Raw genomic sequence first — 21,327 nt, 5'->3', positions numbered from 1 at the left:
ATGAAAAAATGGGTCAGAGGAATAAAATCTGCACATCTAAATTTGAAATTACTTAACAACAAACAAGCAGGACATTGTGCTTAGCTTGTATGGTGCTTTGCATACAGTAGATGCATAATCATGTTTAGTGAATGAATCAGGATAAGGGTTATGTGTAAATTCATATTGAATTTTACAATGTGCTTAGCCCAGGACTCTGGTCTCCATTAAACTTACTGTTTTTAATATTATCTTGGAAAGAATTTATCAAAACTCCACTTAAGGAGTCACCCTTTCACTCTTCCCAGTGAAAGATTGCTAGATTTGACTGCGTTAATTCATTTATTTCAATGCTTTCTTTCCCTCTGCAATAGGTATTACCTGCAAAGGAAACTAAACAACAGTGGAAAGATTTGACTAGAATGACTGCTTAATAAAGAATTACTCAAGGTGCTGTAATTGTTCTGCTACCTGTTCTGTGTAATCTGCTGCAGGTGCCTCAGTTCAAAGGATATTGTGGGGTGAGGGGATTTTCATAGTGCTACTAGCATCACAGGCCAGATTGTACACTCAAAAGCCAGAGGTTAGAGTTAAGTTATTTCTCTCTCTCTCTCTCTCTCTCTCTCTCTCTCTCTCTCTCTCTCTCTCTCTCTCTCTCTCTCTCTCTCTCTCTCTCTCCCCCTCTCTCTCCCCCTCTCTCTCTTCTTTCTTCTCTCTCCCCTTTCTCCCTCTATGACTCTCTGTCTTTTTCCTCTCTCTGTCTCTGTCTCTAAATTTCTTTCTTTTTGTCTAATCTGTCTGTCTGTCTCTCTTTCTCTTCCTTCATTCCTTCCTTTTTTTCTTTCTTTCTTCCTTCTTCCCTCCTTCCTTCCCTCTCCCCTTCTCCCTCTCTCTCTTTCTCTTCTTCCCCCCCTTAGTTCCCCCTTCCCCTAATTACATCCCCCCCCACACTTAGAGATTTTCATTGTGCCTGGAAATTCAGAAATGAGTGTTTGTCAAACAGAGAAGAGGTCACATTCAGGACACAATGTGGGAAACTCCCACATGCTAGCTTCCTTCCCCTTTCTGCCTCTTCTGCAGGATGAAGGGCCTGGACCACTCTCAAAGTCCTTCCAAGTCCCATAATCTGTGTTCCTGGATCTAAGATCCCTCCCAATTTCTATAGGATATGATGCTAGGTAGTTGTAAAATAGAAAATTAAAGAAATTCTTCAACCAGGGCAGAAATTTGAAACCCAAGTACAGAAGTAGGCCTCTAGGCACTGCATTTCACTATTCAGAATATCTGTGATTTCTTCCATGTGGGAATTCTGTCCCTCAATGCTATTGCAACATTCCCTAGTAAATATTTTTTAGAAGTAAAAAACCCACAAAACTCATGATCTTGCAAGTGCCCTGGTGATAAGCTTTTCTGAAATTGAACTAGCCCTGTTCTTGGAAAACAATGTAGAATTCAATGGAAAAGACATTCTTGAAGCCATTTCATCATGGTAGGACCTCCACTAGCATAGCCTTGGAGAACCCGCAGCCAGTGCTTCATCCCAGGGAAGCGCTGTGGTAGGACTTCGGCGAGGACCAAGTGAGGGAACATATGTAGAGCATTTTGCAAGCTGCCAAGAACAAGATGAATGCAAGCTATGATGATGATGAAATGAAGGATGATCCTGTTTTTATCCAAAAGCTTTCTCTGTTCAACAAGCTGTTCATGCCTAGTTGTGCCCATTCGTCCCACCGGGAACACCTTCCATCCTGCCTTATACCTTCTCTGCCATCTCCCTCCCCCATCTATGACTACCCAGGTGGGAAATCCATCAATCCCAAATGGATGGATACCTCCCCCCTCTCTAGGAAGCACCTGATCCATCCTGCAGAATGGGCCCAAGAGGCCAGTAGGAAGCTTGGAGTAATCATCACCAAGCTCCAGGAGGTGCCTTTTCAAGGACTAGCACAGACTTCCTCCTCTGCAGTGTCCTGAAAGCCTGAGTACCTCCGACTCCCAGATAACACCAGGTAACTCCCAGATAACACCCTGGACTCCCAGGTAACACCAGGTAACTCCCAGGTGTGGAGGTGGCCACATGCCTTTCTTCTGGCCCTGGAGGCCTCCCAGCTTCCAGGATTATTAAATCTGCCCCCATCTACCTCATCTCTGAATTTAGTTCCATTTTATGGCACCAATAATTGACACTATCAGAGAACCGATGACTAGGGATTATTGGACATAGTGGCAACAGGAACAAAGGTAGGTGATCTGAAACACATTAAGGGAGTGGAAGAGACTGATGGAGTAGTAAAACAGGAACAAGGAGCAACAATTGGAGGAAAATTGTGCTTCCCACCTCCCAAAAAGCAGCAATATGATGCAGAGAAAAGGTTCTCAGAAGGGGTAACACTGATATCAATCTTACCTATTTCTGGGGCACTAACAAAGGCAATGTTATAACTCATAGAGACCATACCTGTTTGAGGCAATTGGGTGGCGCAGCAGATAAAGTACCAGCGCTGAAGTCAGGAGGACCTGAGTTCAAATGTGAAATGCTTCCTAGGTGTGTGACTCTGGGCAAGTCACCTAACTAACCCCAATTGCCTCAGCCAGAAAAAAGAGAGAGGGACAGACTGACTGACTGACTGACTGACTGTATCTGTTCACTCTTTATAGACTCATGAATAGTCCTTTCCTTTTCATGCCTTTAAATTTTTTTTAGTGTCTTAAAAAAAAAAAATTTAATTTTTGTTGACATTTCTGAATATATTCCCTCCTCCTCCCTTACCTACAGATTAAAAATAGAAGAAAAATTAATTCACAATTGATCAACACATCAATGAAATCTGATAATATATAATATTTCATATCCATAATTCCCCACCTCTGCAGAGAAGACAAATTTTTGAATCTTTTCTCTGGGACAAAGTACAGTTATTATAATTCTGCAGCATTCAATTTGGGGGTTTGTTCTTTCCATTTACATTGCTGTGGTCATTGCATATTCCAAAACTTCTTAAAAGGTGGTTGCAGCCATATATGAAGTTGAGTAACTGAAGGTGGGGGTTGGGAAATTATGATTTATTATCAGTAAATGTGTGATTTGCATATATATATATATATATATATATATACATACCTAGCGTTGTATAAAAATTGGGTAAAAAAACATAAATGGGAAAAGTTTAAGAAATTCTGGTATATACCACTTTCCTGGTTCTTGTAATCCATCTGTATCAATTCATATGTTTTCTCATGCTTCCCTTCCCATTTTTTAATGGCCCAGCTATGTGCCATTATATTCATGCGCCAAACTTATTTAGCCATTCCCAATCAATACTCCCTAATTTGTAGGTAAAATTATCCTTTTTTAATGATTTTTTTATTAAAGTTTTTTTTATTTTCAAAAAATATGCATAGAAGTAAAGTTATTCTTGAACTTGTAAGCCTTGGTACTTGCAAGAAGAGTTGGTGACTGCTCTTAGGGGAGGGGGGAGGAACAAGTGATCCTTAAAGAAAGGTTCTCTGATGCAGAATCTGTGTGTGCCGGCTTCTTTAATTTACCGATGAAGGGACTGATGCAGAGAAGTGAATGACCAAGTGCCAAGATGTCCTGATTCTAGGACCTGCTATCACACTATAGTTCATTGCCTCCCACACAGCACCTGCCTATAGTTTAGCTGACAAAGAATACGTGAGATCCCACATTTTACATATGTATAAATAAAACCAGGTTGAGTGGGAGGGAGAGAATGAGAAGGGGAAACCAGTGTTGGGCTATTGGGACCTGAAGAAGATGGAAAACTCCAGAGGGTCGAAGGAACGTGCATCGGGCACTGGAGACATTTTTCCACAGGCAAGTCTATCCAGAAGATTCCACAGTTAGACTCAGTCTCAGCAGAGGACAAAGGCATTCTCCTTCATGCCTCCTTGGACTTCATGGTCTACGAGTTCAGGGCTGAGGAGCTGCTCTGGTGGAAAGTTGTATTTAGGGTCAGAGGAGCCAGCTTTAAATCTGCTCTGACGTTTACTCTCAGGGTGACCTTGATCACATTTGTGTCTGTGCCTTCTGCTTTTTCAGCCATAAGATGAGAGGATTTCTCAAGGGGTCTCCAAAGTAGGGGCCCACGTGATATAGCGTCATCCTAAGGGTAACCCATGGGGGGGAGAATGCGCCAAATGGGTCACGCCCTCCCCGTGAGAGTCGGACACAACTACATCCGGCTCTTCGCCCATTATCGGGCAGCAGACCCCTCTCCCGGAGAGCCCCAGCGGCTCTCTGCATCCCAGTCTCAGGTTCCTCGCCGTACCTTCTCCCACCTTCCAATTTCACAAAATCAGAGTGCAGGTTATGACGTCATGGGCGTGTCTCATCATGTGGCCAGAATACCACAGCAGTGAAGGCAGCTTCATCTTGTGATGCAGTGAGCAGTGCCATGTGACAGGAGCACCGTGCTCGGGGATGTCATGTGACAGGCATAGGAGAACACACCACTGGGCAGTCACACGACGCACACATGTGATTATATGCCATGCAACATGTCTATGGCATGTGGCAGCCACTCAATGCGGCATTATGGAACAGTACATGGCACAGGCTGCATCAACTGACAAATGCACATGCGGCAGCCATGACGACCCCTCCCTTATGAGCATCCTTCAAACACAGCAAGACACATGTCAAAGGTGATGTCACGTGATGACATAGCCACTACTCCATGAACGCAGCACACCGCATGCCGTGTCATGTGACGGGCTTGTTGTTTCTTGTGATGGACACAGGCCTCTCCCTTGTGGAAAACCTCGAATTTCCTGGAGTCCTTTATCCCTCCATCCTCCCTTCCCCCTTCCGGTTCCAAAGCCGAGTCCTCCGTGTAGAACTATAGCCGGGCAGCGGCGGCAGCAGCAGCAGCAGCAGCGGCAGCAGCAGCATCAGCAGCTCCCGCTCTTGCCGCCAGGGGGCGCCCGCGCTCCACCACAAGAGAAGGCGCTGTAACGTCTGCGGCTCGCAGGTTCCTTCCCCAGTCCGTGAGACCCTTGGGGGAGGATCCTGCAAAGGCGCCGTGGCAGATTTGGAAAAGATGAAGAGTTGTCAAACACTCGAGGGCTCCGGCTTCGGGCGTCCTGGGCACGGACCCTCAGGATCCTCGTGATAAACGCTGCAGCCGCTAGGTGGCGCAGCAGATAACGTGGGGCCCTCAGCCCGGGAACCGCGAGTTCCAATCGTTTCCCAAACATGTTACTAATTAGTCATGTGACCCAAGGCTGGTCTGTTAAAGTCTTCTCTTTTCTTTTCCTCATTCCACAGTCAGACTTATTTTCCCGGCTTGTGGCGCTCCAATGAGCCGATGTCCGCAGAGAGCCTTGTAAAGGGCCGGTCTGGAGCTCCTCCTCCTCATTTTCTCGAGGCTTCTTTCCCCACCTCATGGCGAGAGGGGTCAGATCGTAAACTGCGCCCCGAGTAATTTTTTTCCTGAGGCAGCGGGGGTTGAGTGGCTTGCCCAGTCACACAGCCAGGCAGTGTTAAGTGCCGGAGGCCAGGTTTGGACTATTACAACTAGCTGGGTGGCGCAGTGCATAGCGCATTAGGCCTGAAGTCAGGGGGACCTGGGTTCAAGTCTAACCTCAGACGGTTAGCGTCACGTGTCTGAAGCTCGGGTCCAGATAAATACAGTCCGAGTTAGAATGTTCCGGGGGTTCTCCATTCTACTTCCACATCCTATCTCTCCGCTCCCTTAGACTCCAGCCTCGCTCTGGTTCCTCTGACCTTTCACCTGGATTTTCCAATATCTAACTATCCCTGGATCATTTTTAGTCCTTTTTTAAATGCTGTGTAGGCTACATTAAAAAATATAGTTTATTGTTGCACAGTTGTGTCACTGAATTAAAACAATCGTAACCAAAAAAAAACCCCAAAAAACAATAGTAACCCAAATTTCAGATATTTAAAAAATATGCAAAAAAAGTCCAAGGGACTTGGAAAAGATGGAGAAAAGCTGGTTGCTCGCTGTGCTCCCTTGCCACTTAAAAGGGCCACGCTGTCTGCGTCTGTGTTGCCGGGCACGCTTTAATCAGATTTGTCCTTTAAAAGGCCGGGCTGCCCCAGCTGGAGAAGGGGCTCTGGGCTCTCTCGGGCGAGATCTCTCCCGTTAAATGACTGATGGAGGGTCTCTGAGGGCTCCCCGCTTAACCACGTTTCGGATGTTTACAGTCTCTTCCAGTGCCGGCGGGCCAGCGTGTGACTGGGGTTCCAGTTCGGTGAGTGGCGGGGCTTACTTAGAGTTAATCTGCGTAAAGCCAACGGGCCCGGAGGCGAATCTGGAAACTTCTCCATAGTCTGCGTAGACGCGGCTGGATCCTTCTGGGACATTCTCTTCGCCCTCCCCTCCCCCAAGCTACCGGAGCTCTCGCGGCACCCACTTCCCTCCCTCCCCTGCAGAATTCTGGCCGGGCTCCAGGGTGACCAAAGCTACGGCTGGGCAGCCGAGGAGCTCGGCGCATGATGCTCATTGCCATGACTACCACTCGCAGGCTCCTCCCCACATCGCTCAGGAGCAAAGAAACATGGGCTGTGAGACGGGCAGTGATGCTCCCCCACCCCTCCCCCTGTGAGGTGCGGACAGCCCCGGGCTTTCCTTCCCCTCGCGGGGGGCTGCGGATAACTCCATCCTGAGCCCGGGAGAGCTCCCTTTGTGCAGAAGGCTTCCTAAACCCCCACCCCCACCCCCACCCCCGTGGACCCCTGGATTCCCAGGGGCGGAGTGCCAGCTGGACTCGGGTGTTTTGTCCCCATAAGGCAAAAATCATAGCATGCGAGAGGTGAGCGGGAGCTAGAGAGAAAAATGTAGAGGTGAAAATCATCCCAGAAAATAGGCCATGGACGGGAAGAAACTTGGAGTTCACACTAGAATACAGGACCGAACAGAGAACATAGGATTTCAGTCCTTGAGAGACTCAACTTGATAGAAGACAGAATTTCCAGCCTGGGAAATTTCTAGTGGATGTGGGGGGTTCCGAAGGAGGAACATTAGGAGCCAGTGAATGTCCCAGCCAGGATTTGAACTTGGCGCTGCCCTTGTCTTGTCTTGCCTTCAGGGCCCCCAAACAGCAACCGTCCATCTCCCAGCATCCATCAGTCTCCGCTCTTCGCAGCCCCCCTTCCCACCTTCCTGGGGAACAGGATACCTTCCACCTCCCTGATGAATAAATGATTCTCCCCACCCCCACTGGGCCTGAGCCACTGGACAGGCGGCAGGCGGCGGGCGGCTGCAGAGGCGGCCGTGGAGTGGGGGAGCGAGGTGGGGGAGCCGTCCAGAGCCTGGGAAGCCGCCAACCTTCCCCCAAGGCCATTCGTCACAGGGCAGGCCCGGGCTCCGGTGGGTGGTGAGGTGAGCGGGAGAGCATCGCAGAGCCGGCCGGCCGCAGAGAGCCAGGATGTGGGAGCAAGGCAAGGAGAGCGTGGGGCGTCCGCCCTTCTCAAGCCCCTTCTCAGCGCTGGGCTTTGGGGTCCTCTCCCTGGCTTTTGCCTTGGCAGGGAGCCAGCTGGTGGAGGTAAGCCAGATGGAGGGAAGGCCCAGGAAGGGGAAGGGGGAGGGGGACAGCGGGCAAGGGTCTGGCACCCGTGCGTCCTCCTTGGAGCAGGCCGAGATGGGCAGGGCTGCGGTGCTTGCTGCCTGTTGCTGTCCCAGCTTGGAGTTCAGAGAAAAGCTGGAGCCCAAACTGAGGGAGGCTGGGAAGGAGAGCCCCTCGCATTCCGACTTGTCATGGGGAGACGGCCCATTTCTGAGCCATCCTAAGGCTTTCTACACAAGACAGGAAGGAGATGCTCGTCTTATTCTGCTGTTGATAGGAAGGAGATGCTCGTCTTATTCTGCTGTTGATAGGAAGGAGATGCTCGTCTTATTCTGCTGTTTTGGTAGAGGGGAAAAAGAGATCCAGAGATGGGTGGATGGATGAAAAAGCTTTGAAATACCTGCTGTGTTCTAGGGTGCAAACGATGCCCTCAGGGAGCTTCCCTACCAGGGGAGGCAACATCTGCGGCAGTGGTGGCTGTGGGAGGGGGCTCGGTCTGGGGAGTCACAGGAAAGGCGGCCAGAGCGCGCCCTTTGGAAGCTGCGGTTGCAGAGATTCAATCACCAGTCCTAGAGCAAAAGATGCAGAGTAGTGGGGAGATGGGGCATCCGCACAGAGATGGGTGTGAACCATGGTCTGGGCCCGCTAGCCAGTGAGTTAGGAGAGCTGGCAGCACATCTGCCCACGGTCACTCCCGAGGGGAGGCCAGGTGCAGAATTTGCACCCAGATCTCCAGTCTCCAAGCCCAGTGTCTGGCCAAGGCACCATGATGGTGGCAGAATTGGAACTCTTAGCTCATGCTGCTTGTCAGGGCTGGAATTGATTAGCATGAGCTGAGGGTCATCGCCCTAAGGTAAAGATGGGACAATTGAGGCTCAGAAAGGAAAATCACTTACCCACATCACAGAGCTTATCAGTTTAGAACTGGACTCGAGGCAAGAGGGCAGCAGGGTGTTAGTGAGGAGAGAACTGAATGTGCAATCAGGATGTGGGTTTGCATCTCACATCCTCTAGTGTTGAATCCAGAGGGGTCACAGCTTTCTCACCACTAAAAGGAAGGAATTGGACTAAATAAAATGTTTCCTCATACTGCAAAAATCCTATAGTTCTGTCCTCCTTCCACTTGTTGATCTTCCCTCTTTAAAATATGCAGGAAGAGAGACTAACCATAGGTCCAGCTTAAGAGCAAGCTAAATGCTTCCTTGCGAGGTCCAATTGCATAAGAAATAAGAAAGGAATAAGTCTACACAAATCAGGAATAAACATTCCTCCATTCCACCTTCCTCAGCTCTTGTATATTTTCATTGGGTTTCTCCATTTTAGAGTAAAAAAGAATTATTGGGTCCAGACCATAGGACACCTCATTTAGGTCTCCCTCCAATCTTGAGGCCTTTATGTTGTCCCCAAACTCTAAACAAAGTTTCCTATCCTATCTATCCATTGATCCATCTATCCATCTATCCTTCCATCCTTCCATCTATCCATCCATCCATCCATCTATATATCTATCTATCTGTCTGTATTTATCTATCTATCTTTCCATCTATCCTTCCATCCATCCAACTATATCTATCCATCCATCCATCCATCCATCTATCTGTCTGTCTCTTTATCTATCTATCCTTCCATCTCTATCCTTCCATCCATCCATCTATCTGTCCATCTAACTATCTATCTATCTATTGATATATATCCACAAGGGAAATTTGAAAGATTCTTACTCTTAAGTGACAAAAAGCAAAGATTAAACCTAATACCTTTTGCATAATGATTTAGCCAGTCAAACCGGACAAAAAGAATTTAAGCTAATCTTCCCGAAATTAATGATATATAGATATATTTGGACACCCCTAGTATTTCCTGTCCATATTTCTTACTCCACATTAAATTTCTGAGAAAGTAGTGGCCAAGGAGATACCCTTCAATTGAAAAATGGCTAAATAAGCTGTGCATGATTATGATGAAATACTACTGCACTGTAAAAAATAATGAGCTGGTTGATTTTAGAAAACCATGGAAAGATTTACATGAAATAATAAAAAGTAAAATGACCAGAACTATGAGACCATTGTATACGGTAACAGCAATGTTGTTCGAAGGACAATTGTGAACAACCAAGTTATTCTGAGTATTATCAAGGACTATGAAAGGAGATGCTATCTGCCTCCAGAGAAAGTACTGATAAATAGAATTATGCATATGTATATGGTTTTACGTATATTTAAAACTCTGTGTCAAATGGTGGCCTTTTCCAGTGAAGAAGACAGTTCAGAACTTAAAAATGCAATGAAGTAAATAAATTACATTAAAAAAGGAAAGTGGTGGCCTAGTCTAGCCCCTCAGGCAGATTCTCCATCACCCCTGGCCTCGCCTCAAAAACTTTGTATCAATAAATCTTTAGCAGCCCTGGAGCTCTACCACCTCTTCCTTTAATTCATAGATTTAGAATCTCTAGAGTTGGAAAGAATCCAGTACATCTTCCCTGTGAAATGGAATCCCTTATAGCACTGCTCCGACAAGTGGCCATCCAGCCTCCCCTTTATGACCTCTGGGAAGTAGTGGCTGCTCCCTTGGCTTTTTGGGTTTCCTCTTGCTCTTTGGGGACCAGGGTACAAAGACAACTCTTGTGTACAAATGACCAATGACCTTTGTTTTTATCCCTGTTATTCCTAGACACAGCTCTTCCCTTCCCCTTCCAGTGAAGCAGAGCTCCCTTCCTCACTCTGTATCCGTATAAACACATTCCCATAATTCTCTGAAGTCCTCACATTTGTCATTTTCCATGTCACACTGGTATCCCATTATATTCAGAGGCCACTTTCTGTTCAGTCTTCCCCCTCCCCTTGTTCTAGTTTTTGGTTGCCACAAAAACTGCTGCTATGAGTATTTGAGCGTTTCTAAAATCTCCCTTTTTTTGTCAGACCTTGTCAGGAGTTTATGGCTGTTTAGGAGACAGCTAGGTGAAAGGCTACAAATAACTTGGTTTTCCCCACACAATTCTAAAACCGCTTCACTTTGACCAATTTGCTTCTGTATTTATCAGGAAGGGAAGTGGAAGAATGTGGAGCAAGGGGCTAGGAGTTTGCTATCAACACCACCCAATAGCTGAAACTAACTGTAGGTTCAATCTTCTAGATGTCCAGGTCTGAGAATGTTACCAAAGCAGTCATCCAACATATTTCCTTCCTGGGAGAGGGACACGAGGCAGCCTTTTCACATGTTGATCACTGGATCAACCTAGAAATGACATATACCATAGGGAAGGAAATAAGGGACAGAGTTTATCAGTCAGCCAGCAAACATTTACTAAAACATGCTCTGCTCAGGTTCTATATGAAATAAAGAGGTAAACGAGAAATAGACCCTAGATGTACAGATGGAAAAGATCTTAGCATCTTCATCCTCAGCCAATCAGTCTCTTTGGGGAGAGGGACATGACTATTGTCAATATAACTCTTATTCCCATAGTGAGGTGGTTCTCAGAGTCTGATCTGTGGACCCCTGAAGGTTCCTGAGACCGTTTCAGGAACTTCTAAAGGTCACAACCATTTTCATAACACAGTTATCCCTTCCACATTGCAGAGGTTAGGGCAACAGTGACCCCTGTGATCTGGAAAATCTGCATAAAAATTATCAGCTTTCCCTTTGTACCAGAGAAGAAGACTGATTTTTTTTCTATTTCTTTTATGGGGTATTTACAGTACCATATTTTAAAACTTGGGTTGTCTTTGGTCCTAGGCTCTGTGTCATCCGCTGCCCTTCATATGTCATCTGCAGCTTCCCCAAAACTCCCCCCAATTAGCCTTTAGTTTCTTATATTCACCTGAGATATATTGAAACCATGATGAGAGAATTTGTGATGTGGAAGGGATAATTATAATACTAAGCTGCTTTAATTTCTAATATAGTAAATATTAATAACTATATTGCACATACAATTTTATAATTATATACAATATATTTTAATTATTATATTAAAATTGTTAAGAAATAATATGATATATATTATACATATAAACAAAAACACTTGCAGGGGGAGGGTGCTCAATCATTTTTAAAAGTATAAAGTTTGAAATCCACTGTTATAGTATGGATATAGTATCTATAAGGCATTTTCTTCCCTAAGATCCTATGAAGTAGGTCTGTGTGGGCTGCTGTGTTCAGGAAAGGCTTCCTTAAGGAGCTGGACCTTGAAAGTTGCAGAGAATGGGGATGCTTTATTTTATTAGATCTGTGGTTTCTTTAGCGTGGCCATCCCTTCATAGCTACAGATTGCAGTCCCAGGATCGTAGCTGTAGAACTGGAAGGGACCATTTGCCCCAAACCCCTCCCTTTGAGGAGGAAACCAAGGTCCAGTGAGGTAAGATGATTTTATTTTTGTCGAGGTAATCTGGGTTAAGTGACTTGCCCAAGGTCCCACAGGTAATGAGTATCAAGTGTATGAGGTCACATGTCGGCTCAGGTCTTCCTGACTCCAGGATAGAAGCCAGTGGCCTTCCATGCTTTAGATGCTTCTTCATGAGTTGTGGTAGCCAAAATACCCCAGTGGCCAGGTGCTGGTGGTGAGGGGGGTGAGCTTCTCTGAACTTAGGCTGGCCATCTGATGACAGGCCCACAGGAGACCCACTGAACTGAATATTCGGAGCCTGTCCACTTTGGCAGGACATCCTGAGATTATGCTGGAAGCTTTAGGGCAGCAGTGTGACTCCAGATTCATAGGGTTTAGAGCCAAAACGAGTGTTGGATACCCAATGGAGCAGCCCTCTAACTTTACAGACCCCCACTGAGACCCCCACACTCAGCCCGCTCCCCCTCCATCTCAGTCTGGGGAAGATTGTCAGAGTGATAGCTTGCAAAGAGCTTTCTCTATCCCAAAGCTCAGTGCATATGCTATTATTCCAGATGGGGAAACCAAGAGGTTGGGGGAGTCACTTGTTCCATATCATCCTTTTGGAAGTACAGGGGTTCATCTCCTTTGCAGGACACTAGTATTCATCTCTAGCTAGCTCAGATCTCTCTACCCCACCTGCCTCCAGTTCATTCCCCAACACAAAATCTGAGAGTGGTTTTGGGAGCGGAGGGGGAGGGTCCCAGTTACCTGCTTGGGCTTCCCTTGAGGGGGCTGGATCACGGACCCCAATGTACCCCTTATAGTTCTCTCATGCATAGGGGGTCCTAAGGACAGGGGCTCCATCTCAGACTCTGGGGGACATTCCAATTTTAGGGATGGAGGAAGGGTGAGATGTGATTCAGCTCAGAAATTCTAGATAGGACTATAGGTCAGGGAGAATGGCTGAGGAAGGGAAAACCAGTCAGGAGAAGTGCATGGGAAATTTGGGGAGGGCGAAAGTAGCCGATCAGAGCCAGTGTGTAAGAAAGCAGGTATAAGGTTCAGCTAAAGCAGAAGGGAATGGAAGAAAAGAGACAGAGAGAGGAGAGATGGAGAGGGAGAGGAAGAGAAATTGAAGGGAAAGATGGACACATAGGGACAGAAATACAGAAAGACTAAAGACATTGAGGTACAAATAGAAACAGATACATACAATCAGGGACAGGGATCATGAGAACCACAGTTCGGGGCGGGGGGAGAAACTGAGGAAAAAATGGGCAATGAAGAGAGAGAAAGAGAGAAACATAAAGCCAGAGAAAGCACTCTAGAGAGACCAAGAGATACAAGGTAAGATGGACAGGAGTGAGAAGGCATAGATTGAGACAGACACAAGCAAAGTGACAAAGAGGGAGAGGCAGATGAGCAAAGATAAAGACAGAGGTAAACAGAGGGAGAGACCAACCAAGACCAGGGTCAGAATGGGGCTGAGGGGGAAGGAGCAAAGGAGGAGAAAAGGGATGGGGATGGGCCAGGCTGGATTGAGACCACGGAGATGCAGTGTGGGGGGCTCCAGGAGTCAACCAGCCCTCTCCCCATCCCACCCCACTCAGTCTCCAACCTCCCAGTCTTAACTGCCTGATTCTAGAACCAGACCCTGGAGCCGAGTGCTGGGGTTGAATGTCCCTGTAATTAGATCTACACACTCTGGGGCGGGGAGGAGGAACAGCTCATCTGAAGCCTGAAATCTGAGCCCGTCCATTTGGCCTTGTGTTCAGCTCAGTCTAAGAGTCTGGTCCATAGTCCCCAGGGCAGGGAGTACCTCACTGGGCAACAGAGGGCTGACTCTATTGCCCAAAGGCGGGGATGGAGCCTTGGCCAAGACCTTGAGGCAGAGGGACGATTCCTTCCCCAACCAAAAATCTCATTTGCCTTTCAGGGATCTCGGTATATTAACTTGTCCTGTGTCCAGTGGGCCAGTATCTCCCCGTGCCCCACTCAATCCTGTACATACAAACAATTCAGTTCAGCAAATGAATTCAGAACCCAATGCTGTATAACATCACTGTGCAAGCCTCTTTCTATTTACCTGATTATTTATATGATTAGAAATAATACCATACATACTTCTATGGTCCAGCATGTATGAAAAGATACACACATGTATAGATATATGGATATATAGATGGATAGATGGATGATTAGGGAGATAGATGATAGATAGATAGATAGATAGATAGATAGATAGATAGATAGATGGACAGGAAGAGAGATGGATGGATGAATGGATTGATGGATGGATGAGTGGATGGGGAGGGAGAGAGATGGATAGATATTTAGATAGAAAGAGAGAGATGGATAGATGGATGGATGATAGAGCATTTATTAAGAATTGACTAGGTGCCCAGCACTGAGCTAAATCCGAGATACAAATGCAAATAAGACAGTCCCTCCTCTCAAGAGTTTACGTTCTAATGGAGCAAATGTAACACCCAAAAGAGGAAATGAAAGAGGAGGAGGACTGGTGAGGAGATGGGAGATTGGGAGGAGTTGTGTGGAGGGAAAGGTGAGACCAAAGCTCACCTATCAGAGCTGGGCATCCAGGGACAGGAGGGTCCAAAGACTGAGGCTGATGGCCAGTGTGCAGAAAGTGCCAGGTGGAGATGGTCACCCAAATGTACCTTTTTTCCTTTAGGAAAGATATTAACAAGCTAGAGCACAGCTGAGGGAAGGAAGGATGGAAAGGGGACCACGCCGTAAGGTGACTGATGAAATCTATAACCTGACGAGAGAACAGATTTGCTGTTTTAAGTGTTTGGGTGGCTGTCAGGTAGAAGGATCAGACATGCTTTTCTGGGACCCAGAAGGCAGAATTGGAACGATGGGTGGAAGTTAAAGGGATGCAGGTTTTATATAAATATAAGGAAAACTTTTCTAAAAATTAGTGCTGCACAAAAATGGAGCAAACAGCTTGGAAAGAGTGAGTTCTCCATCAACAGAGGTTTTCAAGTAGTGACCAGATGATCTTTGCTGGGAGCACTAGACAGGGATTCCTGCTCAGGTCTGTTTAGACTTAGATGCCCTCAGAGGCTTCTCCAGCTCTGAGATTCATGGCCCTGCATCACCTGAAAGTAAAACAGAAGTCTCTCATGAGCTTCTTTCCCGCCTCTGAGCCAACTAGGCCTAAATGACTTGTCTAGAGTCACACAGCTATTAATTATCTGAGACTGGATTTGAATTCAGGCCCTCCTGACTCCAGGGTTGATGTTTCATCCACTGGGCCACCTTGTTCTTTAAAATAGGTAAACTCTGTCCATTGTAAATGAGTTTGTAAGGACCCAGTCTCTTCTTCTGCAATTCTACTTAATCAACCCTCAGCAAAAATCAACTCTTTCTGTGACTTTTCTCCACATTTTCATCTCCTTTTGATTAATTTCCCCTTCCCCTATGCCAAGGGACTCTAGGTCACAATCTCCCCCAGTCTCTCCTGTCAAAAGGGGTGGTGGTGGAGAGGAAGGGCAGCATGAGATATATAGTTAGAAAATTGAGATAAAACAGTGGTTAATTAACTTGCTCAGGATTATACAGCTCAAAATGTCTGAGACTGTATTTGAAATCAGCTCTACCTGACTCTAAGCATAATTCTGTCAGTGCTTCTGACATTTACTAAGTACCTACTGTACCAGGCACTACACCAAGCACAAGCTTAGATTCCTTATCTTGGCATTTAAGGTCCTCTAAAAGCTAGCAGACTTATATCTCCTTACTTCCATGCATCATATGCTCCATTCAAGAATGCCAAAAGTAGAAATAAAATTAACCTTTGCCTTCAAGAAACATGCATTCTTTCTTATTTTTCTATTGTAATTTTATTTATTTTTAGTACACATACTTACACATTTAATACACATACACATAAATACACATTTATGAATTATGTTGGGAAGAAAAAAAGAAACATGCATTCTAATAGAAAAGACAACATATAGATAAATAGATATATAGAATATAGATGAAAAATAGATGAAGAGAATCTGAAATGGACAGTTATTATGAGCAGCTGAGACACTGGGAAAGGCCCTAAGCAGAATAGGCTTTGAGATGTCATTTCCCCCCTGAATTTATTTATTTATTTTTACTTGCATTCATAACCTATTCCTCCTATTGCCTCTCCTCTTATTAAATACCCACTATCCAATATGAAAAACAAACCCTCACCCAAATCATATCTAATCCAGTCAAACAAATTCCTACATTGACCATGTCCAGAATGTTGTTTTCTCTATGCATTTTAAGTTCATCACATTTCTTGCAGAAGGTGAATGGTGCATTTTCTCTTCAGATCTCTGGAGTAGAGACATTTTGGAGGAAACACAGGGAAACTAATAGTCAAAAGCCTTCTGATCGGGGGAGACCCGGATCATGGAATGTGTGGAGGGAAAGGGATGAAAATAAAAATATGTAGGTTCCAGGAAAGGACTGGTTTGTGAAGAGCTTCAAATGGCAATGAGAAACCAGTAGAATTGGTTCTGAAGCTAATAGGGAGTCACCATAGTTTACTGAAAAGTGGGGGTAATTCGGTCACAAAATCCCATTGAGTAGAAGATAAGTTGGAAGGCTTTGCCTCACCTTTATCAAAAGCCCAGCTTATGCCTCACTTTTTATAGGAGACCACTTCAGTCTCCCCACTTGCAAATAATGCCTTCTTCTGTCAAGTGACTTTTTTCTAATCAGGATTAATTTTCGATGAACCTAATCATCTCTTTAGTTATAATATATGCTTCTTGAGGACAGAGGTCTTTTCACCCTTTCTTTTTTCTCTCCAGTATTTATTTAGCACAATTCCTGGTGCATTTAATAAATGTTTGTTACTGATTGAGAGGGGACAGAGATGAGACAAGGGGGATTATTAGAAGGCTGTTCAGTGTTCCAGTTGAGAGGTGACAGGGATCTGAGGATTGGGGTGCTGGCTGGAGGAGAAGAGGATACACATACAAAAGGTGTTATAAATATAGAAATGACAAGATTTGTCAATGGATTGGGTGTGTGGAGTAATAATCCCAAGGCGACCTGGCTTTCAAAATGATGTGGTTAGGAATGTTGTATTTCTTCCTTTAGGCTATTTTGCCTTAGTTTGCCTTGTATGACCAGGATACTGAGTCCAAAAGACAAGTAACAGCCACTGGCCCGAAATAACAGGATGCTTGAAGCCAGTGATCGTAATAACGAGGTGCCTAAAGTAAGGACAGGTGCAGTACACTTGGATGTCCACTACTTGACTCGGTGATGTTTCAGGCCTAAAAACACACCTCCCGGGAGCTCTGCTCAGGGAACTATGGGTAGGGCACCTGTGCACAACATAAGACCCTGACCCTTCCTCAACTCCACCTCTAAGTCATACAATTAACTTATCAGTGACGTGAAGCACCTGGTTTCTCTCACTTTTCTCAATAAATTTACCTGTTGGCTCCTTGCTCTTTGCTAGGAATATGGAATTTAGCCTTCTTTTAATTGGCATTACAATTATAATAAACTTTTCCCCTTGACTTGGAGATAAATGGGTCTGAACTTTCAAAGTCTTTTGAGACACATCATTACACCGGTCTGGAAACACAAAATTTTGGGGGACCCCTTGAATCTCAATTTGAAGGCAAGGATGACAATGAGTCTGGGTAAACTGGGAGGAAAGTGATCTCTACATGATAATGGGAAAATTTGGAAAGGGAAAAGTCTGGGAAGAAAGATAATCAGAAAGCTATGATGTTCTCATCATGTACCAAGAAGGCCCCTCTGCCCCTAAATATGCTCATAATCCATTTACCAGTACAGGAAATTCTGCCATTAGAGATCCATTAGGCATTGCCCTCTCTGTTTGCCTGGGTCAAGTGCCCCTGGGAGGGGTAGGATAATGTTATCAATGAATAATGTGGCAAATTCATTTGTCAGTTTGCTAAGAGCAAGACAGTGAGAGAATGGAAATTTTGATTGTGAAGAGGTTAGGGGAGGAACAGGAGAGAACAGGCTTAAATGGGATGTTTTGACTGGGGGAGGGCTTCTATAAGGAAAGAAAGATGGCCAAGTGGGAGAGAAAAGAGGTAATCATGAGACTTCATAGCTTTGCCTAGGGACACTTAAAAATGTTGTTGTTCAGTCATTTTCAGTCATGTCTGACTCTTTGTGACCATATTTGGGGTTACTGTACTACCAAGATGTGCTGTTTCTCCTCCTCCTTCCCCCCCTCTCCTCCTCCTCCTTCTTCCTTTCCTCCTCTTCTTTTTTCTTCTCTCTGTATATGTATATATACACATATACCTATATGCATACATATATATCAAAATTATATATATGTGTAAGTCCACACACATAATTGTTCAGTTGTTTCAGTAGGGTCTGATTATTCAGGCCCCATTTGATATTTCTTGGCAAAGATACTAAAGTGGTTTGTGATTTCCTTCTCTAGCTCATTTTACGTATAGGGAAACGGAGGCAAACTTTAGCCTTGTTCAACATGACTTGTTCAAGGTCACACAGTGCTGCCTATATAAATGTACATACAAATGCAAACACAGGTGCATGCACAGACATACCCATACACACATGCACACATACACAACATACCCGAAAGTCTTACAATTACACTAAGAACTTTGGAATATCCTGTGTAGGTGTACACACAGACAATATACAAACAGGCATATACCATGCATAAAAGATGTGTACACAGTTCCCTCTTCCATATCTCAGTCACTCTTAATAACATTTTTTTTTTTAGGAAGAACTTAATAGAACTTTACTGACTTGTCTATTGAGTTGTTGAATCTTAGTGTGAAGGGCAAACAAGGTGATTGGGATTGTGACAAAAAGTTCCATAGACATAATGTCTGGGTAACCAATTACTTTATGAATTATGGTTAGGAAATAATTAATAAAAGGGTGGTCGTTTCATCTCTCATAAACCAAAGGTGGATCATGATAGCCTCTTGATGCACTTGGAAGATGGGTATTCTTTTTGTGGTTGTTTTTGTTTGTTTTTTAAAGAGGGAAAACGCTGTGTTGGATCAGACCCTTCTTCACTGCTTTAGATTGCGGTGAGTTCTGGAGCTCCATCCAGAACTGCGGTCGGGGTCATTCAGAGCCAGGCCCAGAGCCAGGCCCCGGTCCTTTAGTAGCCACGTTCTTTCACTGCACTTCTTCCCTCCATCTTCACCTTTCGTACACGCCCCGACGGCTTCCCCTTCTCCGGGGACTTTGCACTTCTACTGCTGACTTATTTGTTCACATGCTTTGTTCCAGCAGAAGGTAAGCTCCTCCGGGGCAGGGAGGTCCTTATTTTGAGTCCAGCGCCAGGCTCTTGCCCGGGAACCGCGCTGGTTCGAGTTTGGGCCCTTCTGGGTTTTACTTAAGCTGGGCCCTCTGGCCCAGGAGCAGCCCCGTGACCTCCGGCAGCCTTCCGACTGTGGGTCCGTTCCCATCTGCCCAGGGCCGAGCGCCCACTGGTTGGCAGGGCTGCGCTCTCCGGGGCCCAGGCGCCTGCTTCCCAAAGTCCGCGGCTCTGCCCTCCCGCCCTTCTCCCCGAAGCCCCCGGCCTGTGGGCGGCACGGAGACGAGATAATGAGCTTTGTAAAGCCGCCTCTGTAAATGTGTGGGACGGTGATTATTGCCGGGTCTTTCTGCTGTGGGAACTTCGGGGATGAAAAGCTCAGTGCAACAGGCGCAAGTAATCGCGCACCTCCTGCCCTCCGGGGACGGGCTTGGGGCGATGCTCGGGCTAGACCAAACTCCGACCCGTCCCTCACTGGGCTATCTGGGGACATCTTTCCGTTTTAAGCTCCCCAAGGCCGGGACCAGTTGTTTATAGAAACCAGAAACACCCAGGGGACCTCCTGCCCTTCACAGGGCCTTCATAAATGTTTATTGACTTGAACTGAAGGAGATCCTCCTAGTGCGCAAATAAATGGGATGGAATTAGGCTAAGAGAAGGGGCTAAGAGGTAGAATAAATCATGGTGTGAGCAGACATCCTAAGAGAGCTTGACCCTCAGAGGCTGCAGAGGAACAGGGAAGTGGAGACCAGGAGGGCAGCAGGAAGCAAATGTGCACGCAGACTGTTCTTTAAGGGGAAGGGAAGGAAGTAACTACTTATTCAATTTATTTATTTTAATAAATGTAAATTTAAATAACTTTATTGTTTTTAAGTTTCTTTATTAAATGCCTATGTGCCATTGTCTATTCAAAGTCCTTTACAAACAACATCTAATTTGATCAAGAAGTTTCTTATTTGATAACTAAGGACATCAAGACCTGTGATCCAGAAGCGTAAGTTGTCGTAGGGAAAAAGGTTTCCCTCCTCGTCAGATTTCTATAAGACCGTGCATTTCCCCTCGTGGACGTTGTGTACTTTGGTAGGGGATTCTTTTTTCTTTTCACATTTCTCATTTTTATTTCAACATTTTAGATAGTCACAGATGGAGAATTCTATTCAGAGATTATCTCCATGGCAGACAGTACCAAAGCACACAGACATTCCACAATGGCGGACAAACTGATTTTAGTTACCAGAATATCTCTGTATGATTGTGAGTCTTTATCCCCTGCAGATAGCATTCTAGGAGATGATTTTTATTTGTTTATTTTACTCCTGCTCTTGCTGGGGCATCATTCCCCCCCCCCCCATCATTGGAAGTCCTGGCTGCCCAAGGACAGCCCTTGTCCTTCAGATAGCTCCCGGCCCCCATCTCCCAGATCTGGTCATCACCGCGTGGCCCTCTCCAGAAACCTGAACCCCTCCGGACCCGAGTCTGGGGTGGAAATGGAGTCAAAGAAAATCCTCAGCATCCCTTTGTCATCTTAGAAAGAGTAGAATCTTCTCAGCTGCAACGAGAGAAAGACAAAATAAGAAGCTCGGCCAGATATCTCTTTAGAGTCGGCTGGTTGGCTGCTCCCCTCTTGAAAAGAACCAAGATGACCCTGTGATGTTAGTCAAGTTAGAGCATCGGTCACCCCGGGTGGGTTGAGTTTAACGAGCCAGCCCAAGGCAGAATGTGCATGGATGGGCAGCTCCTTGCAAGGCAGCTACAGCCAAGGCTGAGTTCTGCTGCTGCAAATCCCATTCAGTAAGCAATAATTAAGTGCCAACTGCATGCAAGGTACTGCGCTTGGCACTGGGCACACAACATAGGAAAGACAGTCGAGCAGCTAGGTGGCACAGTAGAGCTGAGTTCAAATCCAGCCTCAGACACTTCATACTTGTGGGACCCTGGGCAAGTTACTTGACCCCTGTTTGTCTCAGGTTCTTCATCTGTAAAATGAGGATAATTACAGTACTTACCTCCCAAGGTTGCTATGAGGCTCATGTGAGCTTATATATACATATGTATAAAATATGTATAATAATATATAAAACAATTAATAATATATGTTATATAAGAGTAATATATAAACACAGTAAATATATATTATATATCACAT

General features: G+C 45.5%; 1 protein-coding gene across 1 annotated transcript in view; it reads left to right on the top strand.

The window, feature by feature from the left end:
* The first annotated feature begins 7,395 nt into the window (after positions 1-7,395).
* TMIE (transmembrane inner ear) overlaps positions 7,396-21,327 on the top strand; it is a 31,274-nt gene continuing 17,342 nt past the window's right edge. The window contains exons 1-2 of the mRNA XM_074282594.1: positions 7,396-7,512; positions 19,283-19,448. Coding sequence (XP_074138695.1) covers positions 7,396-7,512; positions 19,283-19,448 — 283 coding nt within the window. The remainder of the gene's footprint in view (positions 7,513-19,282; positions 19,449-21,327) is intronic.

The sequence above is a fragment of the Sminthopsis crassicaudata genome, chromosome 1, assembly GCF_048593235.1.
Source record: "Sminthopsis crassicaudata isolate SCR6 chromosome 1, ASM4859323v1, whole genome shotgun sequence".
In the NCBI taxonomy this organism is placed as follows: domain Eukaryota; kingdom Metazoa; phylum Chordata; class Mammalia; order Dasyuromorphia; family Dasyuridae; genus Sminthopsis; species Sminthopsis crassicaudata.
This window is presented reverse-complemented; position numbering and strand designations above follow the sequence as displayed.